Raw genomic sequence first — 12,471 nt, 5'->3', positions numbered from 1 at the left:
GGGCAGATCACGAGGTCAGGAGATCAAGACCATCCTGGCTAACACAGTGAAACCCCGTCTCTACTAAAAAATACAAAAAACTAGCCAGGCGAGGTGGTGGGCGCCTGTAGTCCTAGCTACTCGGGAGGCTGAGGCAGAAGCATGGCGTAAACCCGGGAGGCGGAGCTTGCATTGAGCTGAGATCCGGCCACTGCACTCCAGCCTGGGTGACAGAGCGTGATTCCGTCTCAAAAAAAAAAAAAAAAAAAAAAACCCTCCATGAATTATTCTGATTTATACCCCTTGGTTAAGAACTATCTTCCTACTCTCAGTGTGCAGGAAGGAGAGAAATGAATAAATAAATAAGAACTATCTTCCTACTGTAGAGACCTATCTCCTCCACAAAAACAGTAAATTTTCAGTGAGAGAAATCCTAGATAGCCTCCATACTTCTGTTCCTTTCAGTTATCTGGTTGATAATAGTAGTCTGTGGTAAAGCTGAGATGAACAGAGAACATGAGTTCTATGAAACAACAAAATAAACTAAATGAACATCTAGTAATCTAAGGAGTGCCACTGTTGTGTGCCCTGCTTACATTTGTTTTCCCAAAGCATCACCAGGTGCCATCAGAAATGTCTATGACAGAGATGGCGGGACTTCTTAGCAGATAGGTCCTAACCACTCAATACTGAAACCCAGTTGCCACATACATTTTATTTTTATTCTTTCTTTGGTAAAGATTGGGTCTTGCTATGTTGCCCAGGCTGGTCTTGAACTCCAGACCTCAAGTAATCTTGCCTCAGCCTCCCAAAGTGCTGGGATTACAGGTGTGAGCCACCATGCCTAGTCTCTATTTTAATCTTCGTAAGCGTGATTCAAACACTTATTTCCCATTTCTTAGTTCACTGTGTCTGGCTGGTTTGTTTTTTTGTTTTGTTTTGGTTTTTGTTTTTTTGTTTTGGTTTGGTTTTTTACTTCTCTGTTATTCTAGGATGTTTTCTCTTTATTGACAGCTATTTTAGACCCTGGAGAACTCACAATATACATTATTTATATATTTGCCCATATATAGGCAGTACTTTAAAAATAAACCTTCTGAATAATAAAATGGAGTTGACTAATATGGAAGGAACATTACTGACTGGAGGTAACTACTGGCTACAGTTAAATACAAATGGCTATTACCTAAAGGTAAACTTTTAATTAAAGTATGGCATCGTAAACTTTAAGAAAATGCCAATACAGGATGAAGCTATTCTGTCTGGGCATATCTATCAAGACAAGTTTTAAATATCTTAAGATCTCATAGAAGTATACTTATAAATTTTTTTAAAGTGCTTTCTCCATTCTATATAGTGAGTAAAAGATACATTTTTTAAAAGTATTGTTGATATGAGAAAGGGTTAATATTTATATTATATTAAGGATAATGAGTTAATTTAAAAAAAAAACCTGACTCAAACAGATAAATGGGTGAAGGACACTAACAGAATTTCTGTAAGAGGAAAGTAAAATTAACAAATATGGGAAAATATTCATGTTCACTAGTAATCAAAAATGCTGTATTAAAATTATTAAATATACCAAAAATATGAAGTAGCTAATGCTTACGACGCTATAGTATAGATGTTATGCAACTATTTTTTTTCATTTATTTATATGGTTTTTGAGACAGAGTCTCACTCTTGTTGCCCAGGCTGGAGTATAGTGGCGCTATCTGCAACCTCCGCCTCTCAGGTTCAAGCAATTCTCCTGCCTCAGTCTCCTTAGTAGCTGGGATTACAGGCGCACACCACCATGCCTGGCTAATTTTTGTATTCTTTTTTTTTTTTTTTTTTTTTTTTTTTTGAGACGGAGTCTCACTCTGTCCCCCTTGCTGGAGTGCAGTGGCCGGATCTCAGCTCGCTGCAAGCTCCGCCTCCCGGGTTCAGGCCATTCTCCTGTCTCAGCCTCCGGAGTAGCTGGGACTACAGGCGCCCGCCACCTCGCCCGGCTAGTTTTTTTGTATTTTTTAGTAGAGACGGGGTTTCACTGTGTTAGCCAGGATGGTCTCGATCTCCTGACCTCGTGATCCACCCGTCTCGGCCTCCCAAAGTGCTGGGATTACAGGCTTGAGCCACCGCGCCCGGCCAATTTTTGTATTCTTAGTAGAGACAAGGTTTCACCATGTTGGTCAAGCTGATCTTGAACTCCTGACCTCAGGTGATGCACCTAAGACAGAGTCTCCCAGGTTCAAGTGATTCTCCTGCCTCAGTCTCATGAGTAACTAGGATTATAGGCACATGCCACCAAGCCTGGCTAATTTTTGTATTTTTAGTAGAGACAGGGTTTCACCATGTTGGCCAGGCTGGTCTCGAACTCCAGACCTCATGTGATCCACCTGCCTCAGCTTCCCAAAGTGCTGGCATTGCAGGTATGACCCACTGCGCATGGCCATTATACAACTATTATAGACAGCTGTTTGGCTATGTGACAGGAATCATTTAAAAAGTATGCTTATTCTGGGCCAGGTGTGGTGGCTCATGCCTGTAATCCTAGCACTTTGGGAGGCTGAGGCAGGTGGATCACCTGAGGTCAGGAGTTTGAAACACGCCTAGCCAACATGGTGAAACCCTGCCTCTATTAAAAATACAAAAAATTTAGCCAGGTGTGGTGGCGGGCACCTGTAATCCCAGCTACTCAAGAGGCTGAGGCAGGAGAATCACTTGAACCTAGGAGGTAGATATTGCAGTGAGCTGAGATTGCGCCACTGTACTCCAGCCTGGGTGACAGACTACACTCGGTTTAAAAAAAAAAAAAGTATGCTTATTCTTTGACCGAAGTATACCACTTTGGGACTTTAAAACCACTGTTGGCTGGGTACAGGGGCTCATACCTGTAATCCCAGCACTTTGGGAGGCCAAGGTGTGAGGATCACTTAAGTCCAGGAGTTTGAGACCAGCCTGGGCAACAATGCGAGACACTGTCCCTACTAACAAATTTTTTTTTGTTAATTAGCCAGGCGTAGTGGTGTGTGCCTGTAGTCCCAGTTACTCAGGAAGCTGAGGTGGGAGAGTCACTTGAGCCCAGGAGTTTGAGGCTCCAGTGAGCTATGACTGTACCACTGTATTCTAGCATCCCAGGCAACAGAGCAAAAAAAAAAAAAAAAAAAAAAGAGACAAAACAAAAACATAAAACTTACTCCTAAGAAGTTATCTGCTGGGTGCAGTGGCTCATGCCTATAATCCCAGTACTTTCGGAGGCCGAGGCAGGTGGATTACCTGAGGTCAGGAGTTCAAGACCAGCCTGGCCAATTGGTAAATCCCTGTCTCTACTAAAATTACAAAAAATTTAGCCGGGCGTGGTGGCAGGCGCCAGTAATCCCAGCTACTTGGAAGCCAGGGCAGGAGAATCGCTTGAACCCAGGAGGCGGAGGTTTCAGTGAGCTGAAATCATGCCACTGCACTCCAGCCTGGGCAACAGAGTGAGACTCCATCTCAAAAAAAAAAAAAAAGAAAAGGAGTTATCTAAAATAAGAACCCAATAGGGTAATATTAAGAGAACAGTGGAAGATTAGAAACAAATTCAAACAGAAATTGAATTAATTCAATAAATTATTATAAATCAAAAAATAATACAGCATATAACAATATGGAAAGATGATTATGATTTGTTAAGCAAATAAAGCAGAAATGTGTATGTACAATCTGGCGTTTCTACTATTTACTAAGACATGCAAAGATGAAAGATATAGTTCTTATCTTATGGACTCAATTTAGAAGGAAAGACAGACAAGAAAACAGACAATCAAAATGCAACATGATAAAGATGACAATAGAGACTAGTACAAGATGTTACAGGGTATGTATGAGGGTAACTGCCTTACATAGGTGGAAGAAAAGATACTAGAGCTGAGTTCTAAAAGATAAACAAGCATTAGTCAGTTGCAGGAGGGGATGGGAAGGCAAAGAAAAGACTCTAGGCTTAGAGAACAACATGCATACGCAAAGGAATGAAGAAGTACAAGAATCTAGCATAGCCACAAAATTGTTAACTAGCTCTATGTGGAGGGAAAATGAAGCATCAGAGAGTGGAGTAGCAAGCAATGGTCAGCAGAGGTCAGGCCAGCTTAGGAAGAACAAGAAAGTCATGCAAGAGATTCTAAATTTCATCCTGAAGGCATGGGAGAACACTGAAGAGTTTTAAAGCCAGGTAGCCACATGGTGAGATTTGTTTTAGAATGTCCATCTGGCCATAAATCACATCAATGCTGCCTGAAGTGGAGTGTAGGGGTAGTCCCAACTACAAAAGGGCATGAACTTTTTAGGGTGATGACAACTTTTTTTTTTTTTTTTGAGATGGAGTTTTGCTCGTTGCCCAGGCTGGAGTGCAATGGCGCGATGTCGGCTCACTGCAACCTCCACCTCCCGAGTTCAAGTGATTCTCCTGTCTTGGCCTCCCGAGTAGATGGGATTACAGGCATGCACCACCGCACCCGGCTAATTTTGTATTTTTAGTAGAGCCAGGGTTTCTCCATGTTGGTCAGGCTGGTTTCAAACTCCTGACCTCAGGTGATCCACCTGCCTTGGCCTCCCAAAGTGCTGGGATTATAGGTGTGAGCCACCGCACTTGGCCGAGAATTTTTTAATCTTTGGGTATACATCTGTCAAAAACTCGAACTATAGGCTTAAAATGGGTATAATTATACTTGAGAATTTGATTCAAAGGAGGTAAAATCAATCAGCAGAATGGTTATGGCAGGGTAGGACATGGGCAAGATGGAGGGCTGATTTTCAGGTTTCAAGTTAGCGTGACTAGGTGATAATGAGAAAAAAGACAATTTAATGGGGTATAATGAGCCCCATTTTGAACATGCTGCATTTGACAGGAGTCACATTCACAGACAGAAACCCTGCAGACAGGTAGATGCATACAAAGATCAAGAGATCCAGTCTGGGGAGTCAACAACACTATGGTGGTTGCTGATGTCAACAACTATGTCTTACTGTTAAGTATTAGACCAGGATGGAAGGGAACACTGAGAAATGAAAAGTGTTAATTTGATGAAATGGTTCAGTAGAGGTTCAGTAGAGCTCTTTTCTCCATTATGCTGTCATAAAACTACTTGCAAGATAACATTTAAAACATTTGAAAAGCCCATTACTGGTTTAAAGGTAAAATAACAAAAACAAAAGGAGTTCTGGCATGCTCTTGGGAAAAAAAAGGAGAACTTAATTACTCAAGTCTTTAACATAAACACCCCTTTTCATACTGCCTGAACAGTTCTGAATGTACTGGGCGATGGTATTTCCCCATCTGAAGGACTAGTAGCCTGAAGAGGTAGGAAGCATCAGGAGGCCCACATCCAGCTCTGCCTAGATGGAAAACAGGACTTTTTTTTTTTTTTTTGGGTAGAGATGGGGGTCTCACCATCTTGCGCAGGCTGGTGTCAAACTCCTGGGCTCAAGCAATCCTCTTGCCTTAGCCTCCCAAAGTGCTAGAATTACAGGTGTAAGCCACTATGTCCAGCCAACAGGACTATTTTAACATAAAAAATTATTAGCAAAATTCTACCATTTTGTGAACAGAAGCTATGTAGTTCAGGTGTACTTGGTATACTTATCAAAATCTGGGGAAAAGGAGCATCTCTGCCACACTTTTGAACATGCTTTTAAGGTGTTCAAAGTTCAATTACCATAAACTTTTAAGTTTCCAAAATTTACATTTTATAGAGGAAACTTGTATTTATTCAATTTTTTAAAAAATCAAACATAGAAACATACAAAGTAGAAACCATTTCATTTTCTGAGCACACATTCTCCCATACCGGATACATTCCAGGTCTTGAAGATGTATTCTGCAATCTTGATTCCTGAGGTGGTAGATGGTCAGCCATCTGTGGCTCAGACCCAAAGTCTTTCATCTTTTGAAGCTGTTCTTTCTGTTCCCTGCAAACAAATAAAATTGACATAGTCCATAAAGCATGCTTATTCCATTCCTAAGTGACTACAATTAATATTTAATTAAAAAGAAGAGACCTAAAAAACCTTGTCCTAAAATTCTCTGCAGTGGCCATACACTGGGCAGCTCTGGGATTACCCTCTTTTGCTTTTATGTAGCTAACTCATCAGTCATTCAAGACATATAAATAATTAATTATAAATTATTGAAGATACTCGAGAACAGATTCCACAACTTGCCTCAGTAGTTTTCTACTATCTCATCTACTTGTTTTGTTTTTCTTTAATCCAACCAAAAGCTCTCCTGCTTTTTATTTATTTATTTTTTTTGAGACGAGTCTAGCTCTGTCGCCTGGGCTGGAGTGCAATGGCACGATCGCGGCTCACTGCAAGCTCCACCTCCCAGGTTCAAGTGATTCTCCTGCCTCAGCCTCCCGAGTAGCTGGGACTACAGGCACACATCACCGCGCCTGGCTAATTTTTTACATATTTTTAGTAGAGACGGGGTTTTACCATATTGGCCAGGCTGGTCTCAAACTCCTGGCCTCGTGACCCGCCTGCCTCAGCCTCCCAAAGTGCTGGGATTACAGGTGTGAGCCACCACGCCCGGCTTATTTTTTTTCAACTCTTTAGACCAGAGGTTGCAAAATGGTGGCCCATGGGCCAAATATGGCCTAAAAATGTTTTTAAAAGGTGGCTTTCACATCAGTTTTTAAAATTTGAATTAGCTGTCATATTTACAAAGCAAAATATTTCATATACAAATTCAAATCTTAAAGAGATATAGTAACACTAGGCCTACGTTCCCACATGCCAACAATCAGCCGAGTGCAGCAGAAGCTGCCCATGTTAGATGAAATAACCTGTCAAAATCTTCACCATACTCTACAGAGTTATACTTGGCCCACTTTCACTCATTTTTGTTATCTGATTCTTGAGGACATTTTAATTTATGGCCCCTGCTGTAGATGGTGAGAACAATTGTCAGTCTATACCTTTAAAAACAACATTTCATATTCTTGAAGATAATTACGTAACCCTTCAGTTTTTTCTTTAAATTTCTGATGAAAATACTTTTACTTTTCTTCATAATGCCTACCTTAAACATGGGTAAAATTCACTACAACTTTTTAAGACCTTTTATAATTTTCTCCCTACATTAAAGTAAGTGACCCAAATGAGGGTTCACAAACAAGGGACCACAAAGTAAGGGTCAAGTATGTAAGATTATTTACTGCTCACATAAATCCCATCATCACATCCCTTACGATACTCCTTATGACTTTACACTGACACAACATAAACTACTTGTATTTGGCTATGACCACATTATCCATCACTCCCTATATATTGTTTAATTATGTTCATGTTGCCTAGAAAGCTTTAAAAAAAGGATGACGCAGCAGCAGCACCTTTTGTCCAGCATTGCCAGGCAAAGCAATAATGAATTAAAAAGAAATTTCAAAAGGAAAAAGAAAGAAACTTTGGCAGCTTAACATCACCAATCAGCTTGGTATGCTCCATAAACAACACAGATTTTAGAGTTTTAGACAGATTGAGTTCAAAGGCCGGGTTTGCCACTTACTAGCCAAGTGAACTTAACCTCTTTGAACTTTAGGGTCATTTGTGAAGTGGGGATAATACTACCTTATCTTTGCAGGCCTTTGAGATAGACAGACTGACATGATATATACACTCAATTATTAGCAAGTGCCCAGTTACATGGTAGGTGTTAAATTAAAATTAAAGGTATCTATAACTTAAAAGTGAATAGTGTAGTAGCTAAATATTCTATAGCATGCTTTCCACATTTTCTTCATGAGTAATCTGGAAAAAATAAACCTCTCAGCTATAGACCACACAAACCTGCCGTACCTGGTCTTTCATCATTACCTTTTCTTCACCATATTTTTCTTTCCTAGTTCTAAAGTTTAAGTTATAATTTATTGGTAAGATCCACAACTGTAAACCAGAATTGAAAAATGGAAGAAATATGATACATTGGAATCTATCAAAACCTAATCATTAATTGACTTTCTCAAAAAAATTGCTTTAAAAAAGCTTGCAATCTGTCACTGACTTCTAAATTCCTATCCCAAGATACAGTTGGTTTAAGGATTAAACGAGTTATTATATACAACACACTTAGTACAGTTCCTGGCCCAGAGTAAGCATGCAGTAAATGTTAGCTTTTGTTATTAATGTTACTACAGGAAAAGAGGAAAATTATGTAGATACCTATACATAGTTGATTGTAAGTCAAGAAATCCTATTTTCCATTTCACAAAGAAAACATTTGGTTATGTAGAAACAAGTAACATCCTCAAGGAGAAATATCTGCTTTTAGTTATAATGAAAGATAAAACATCCCCAAAAGAAAGCATCAATAGTTAAACAAATCTGAGGATGCTCCTAAGCAAACCATTCTTAGCTTCAACAAAGAAAAATACAGCACTTTCCAAAGTTATACCAATGATTAGTGAATAGAAAGTCTATTAGATCTAATACCAAAGAACAAACTGCTTACTGGAAAAAATGAAGGTTACACATGAACCCTGTGAAATCCAGAGCACTGAAAAGTTGAAGTTTGACACTTGAAACATGCACAGGCATGGCATGCCAGCAACACATCTACAAAGGCCAAGAGAGCAGTCAATTTTCACATCTTAGGGCATAAGTTTATCATTAACACAGTTCCTAAATACCCATCCTAACCCTAAAACAGCACTGAATGACCAGAAATATAAATTAAAAGTATGTGACAAGAACTTGAAGTAAAATGATTCCATTCAAATATATATCACTTTAAAAAGAGCAGTCTGAATGTGGTTTTTATTAAAAGAAATGATCTGAAGGAGTCAACTTACCGAAGCATTTTCAGTTCTTGTGCAGCTTTCAAAATGATTTCATGCTGCCTCTGACTGAGAACCATTACCCCTCCAAGGCCTTGGTCAGAGTCTAAGCTTGCATCGGACCCCATCATTTCTGAGGAATGATGTGAGGAGGACATATGTTCCGCCATGGGGGAATGTCTATCCACATCAGATGGGTACCATCTGTCTGACAACCGTTCTCTTTCCCAGTCCATTCTGTCAGGAACATAATCTCGCTTTTCCCGCCATGTATCTCCTCTTTCTGGATACTCTCGAATCCTCAACTCACCCCTATCACGGAAATCTCGATCATACCCATGGTCTCGATTTCTTTCTTCTCTCCATCTATCATCCCGATATCTATCCAAAGGTGGAAGAGGTGGGAGGGGCGGTAAAGGTGGAAGAGATGGAATATCCCGTTCACGAAACTGTGATTCTTGTTCATCCAGTGGTCTCCCATAATCTCTGTCCCACTCATTATCCAAATTTCTATCATACATATCCATGGGTCTTCCAATCCGATCCACATCCCTGTCCATGTCCCTGTCCATTTCCCTATTGTAGTCCTCATCCATATCCTGGTCTCTCTCCCAATCATCCCACCAAGGGCCTCGCCTATCTCCATCATGAGACCGAGATGGTGGTGCCGAGAACCTGTCCTCTCTGTTATAGAGCTCTAGTGTATCATCTTGATAGTCACGTTCACATTCTCTCCAGTATCTCTCTCTATCCCAGTCATCGAGTCTTTCTCGTTCCATTGGAGCATTTCTACCATCTAATGGAAACTCTTCATGCCCTCGCTCTTCTCCATGGTTCCATGGAGCCCTAGGAGGCTCATCTCGGTGATATGGATACATTTTTTCCCCACCATCTCCTGGTTCTGGTCTGAATGGACCTCTATCACGACCAAACTCTGATCTTCCCAGTCCCCTTTCTCGACTGCCAGGCCCTCGAGGTGGTCCTCTCTCCCTGCTCCCAGCTCTTCGGGGTGGTACTCTCTCTCTACTCCCAGCCCTTCGAAGAGGTCCTCTCTCCTGACTGCCAGCCCTCCGAGGTGGTCCCCTTTCTCGACTGCCAGCTCCACCCCTGTCCTGGCTCCCTTGCAGACCACCTGGCACTTTCTCCCGACTGCTTCCAGGTCTCACCAACCCTCTGTCCCGGCTACCTTCTCCTCTGTTCATCTTCTCTCTACTGTCTTCTCTTCTACCCATCATCTTATCCCGAAAGTCTTCTTGCTTGACCAATCCTGGGCCTCGACTGATTGCCTGGCCGCGACCTCTGTTTACTAGACCTTTATCCCGTGTGTCTTCTATTCTGCTTTGCCCAGGACCTCTGTAAGATGAGCTACTGCCTCTATTGCCTTCTAATCTATTATCTCTATTATCTGGCCGAGGCAGGCCTTTATCTTGGTTGTTTTCTGAATGGGGTAGACCAATACCCATAGGTTTAAAATCATTATCTGCTGTTAATGATGATGTTGCTACTGCTGCTGCTCCCTCCATCCCCCCTGTTTTTGAAGGAAAAGCAGATTGAGCAGGTACAGGCTTATTTGCAAGGGGTACAGGCTGAGTAACAGCTTGGGCTTTGTCGATTTGAGTCTCCATATTTTGAGCATTCTGGTCCCAATTAGAAGGCTCTACGGGCCCTTCCGAGACTTCGCTTTTAGGTGGCTCCTGTTGAGAGTCGCTTAGATTCTCATTTGACTGAGCCGCCTTGACATCCTTTACATCTGCAGCAATGGAAAATGCAGCTGATTGCATTTTAAAATTCTTCTGCTGGTTACTACTGGTGTCTGCTAATGGTTCTTTGTTTCCTGAAAGAGGTTCTGCTTGTGACTTAGGTTGCTGCTGATGTTGCTGTCCAAAAGTTGGTTTGGGGCCTTTCCATTGTGGTCCACTCTGTCGAGGACTTAGGGATGTACTGGGGGTAATATAAAATTGAGATGCTGGCCCCCGGGGAATCATTCCCCATTTGCTTTTAGTGCCCTCTGCTGGGTGACCTTCATATCTGGGTCTTGGCCCATCGGGGCGATTTCCTTCAAAACGAGGCCCTTTGGGTCTCGGTCCTTCACACCTTGACCCTAAATCCTCAAATCTTCGAGGACCATCAAATCTACAAGTAAAACAAAAGATATTACTCAAGACAGTAAAGCAGAAAAAAAAATTCTCCATGTAAGAATATTTAAGGCACTCTTGCCTTAGAATTTGTTTACAACAATGACTCTTTTCAGTCATTAAATAAATCCTGAGTCACCAATATCTTTGAACCAGTATGTTAAGGTGGCAGTGCTCAGAAGGTCTTAGGACAGGTGTTGGAAATCATGTCAGTATTATCTAATTTACTTCAACACATCTCCTGCAGCAAGTCACTGATACACTGAACAGTTAAAAAACAATTACAGGCCAGGCACAGTGGTTCACACTTGTAATCCCAGCACTTTGGGAGGCAGAGACGGCCGGATCACCTGAGATCAGGAGTTCGAGACTAGCCTGGCCAACATGGTGAAACCCTGTCTCTACTTAAAAAAACAAAAAAAACAAAAAAAACAAAAATTTAGCCAGGTGTGGTGGCAGGTGCCTGTAATCCCAGATACTTCGGAGGCTGAGGCAGGAGAATCACTTGAACCTAGTAGGCAGAGGTTGCAGTGAGCTGAGATCACACTATTGCACTCTAGCCTGGGTGACAAGAGTGAGACTCCATCTTAAAAAAAAAAAAAAAAAAAAAAAAAGCAATTATAAATATTAGGAGATAGGAAAGGCTACTCATTTTAAAGAGAAAAAAATTAACAAATACCATAACTGAGCACTTCTGGAATTAAATTGTAACTAAAAACTAAATATGAAAAGACAAACAAGAAAATACAGGATGATTATATTGTTAGAGCTGGCACTAACATTTCAATCAAAAAAAAGTTAAAAAAAAAAAAAAGAAAAGAAAAGAAACAGCAACCCTATCTTAAGAGTAGGCTCTGACATTTTAAAAAGTCTGCACAGTAATTTTTGCTATGAACCCACTTTCTTATCCAGTAAAGAGATAACACATCCCCTATCTGTCAGGCATTACATTACATCCAAGAGATACAAGAATAAAATGTCATCTGTGCCCTCAAAGAGTTTACAACCAAATATAAAGATAATCTAAGTGTAAATAAATATCAAGAGGTGTAATGTCTCAAGTCTATGTGTATACAATAAGGACAACAGAATTGGAGAGGCTTATGTTGAGTCTTGAAAGACAAATTTTCTGAAATAAAGCTGACAGAATGAGCTGGAGATGACGAAAGTATGTGGCAAGGGCACCTCAAGCTAAGGAAACACGATGAGGAAAGGCAGAGAAACACGTATCAGCAGAGCATGTTTGGAAGTGCAAATAGTTTAGCATGGCTAATGCAAAGGGGAAACAGAGTCAAGAGAGCTGATAAAGAGGGAAGTGTGGAAAAGCAGCACACTAAAAAATAAAATAAAGGAGTAAGCAAGGATCACTCTCCAGAAGACTGTGTATGCCTCATGTGGCAGAGACTACTGGTGGTCTTCCAATGCCCATTCCGCACTTATCTACAATAACAGGCCTCCTGTTTTCAGCTAGACACAAGGCTCCCCACACAAGAGACTCTCTTTCTCAATATCTCTTGCAGCTAGAACTGAGAGCCAAGTTTTGGCCAAGGAGCTGAGAGTGAAAA

General features: G+C 40.9%; 1 protein-coding gene across 4 annotated transcripts in view; it reads right to left on the bottom strand.

Moving 5' to 3' along the window:
- YLPM1 (YLP motif containing 1) overlaps positions 1-12,471 on the bottom strand; it is a 74,203-nt gene that overhangs the window by 28,777 nt on the left and 32,955 nt on the right. For 3 of the 4 annotated variants that reach the window (XR_013396459.1, XM_015144132.3, XM_015144133.3), the window contains exons 5-6: positions 8,787-10,904; positions 5,787-5,907 (exon numbers count right to left, since the gene is read on the bottom strand). Coding sequence is in view for 3 of the 4 variants with exons in the window: in XM_015144132.3 (XP_014999618.1) it covers positions 5,787-5,907; positions 8,787-10,904 (2,239 nt within the window). In the remaining variant the exon portion in view is untranslated. The remainder of the gene's footprint in view (positions 1-5,786; positions 5,908-8,786; positions 10,905-12,471) is intronic. The other variant, XM_077941469.1, reaches the window with a different exon arrangement.

This window comes from Macaca mulatta, chromosome 7 (genome assembly GCF_049350105.2).
Source record: "Macaca mulatta isolate MMU2019108-1 chromosome 7, T2T-MMU8v2.0, whole genome shotgun sequence".
Lineage (NCBI taxonomy): Eukaryota > Metazoa > Chordata > Mammalia > Primates > Cercopithecidae > Macaca > Macaca mulatta.
The sequence above is the reverse complement of the archived record's forward strand: the minus strand, read 5'-3'. Positions and strand labels throughout refer to the sequence as shown.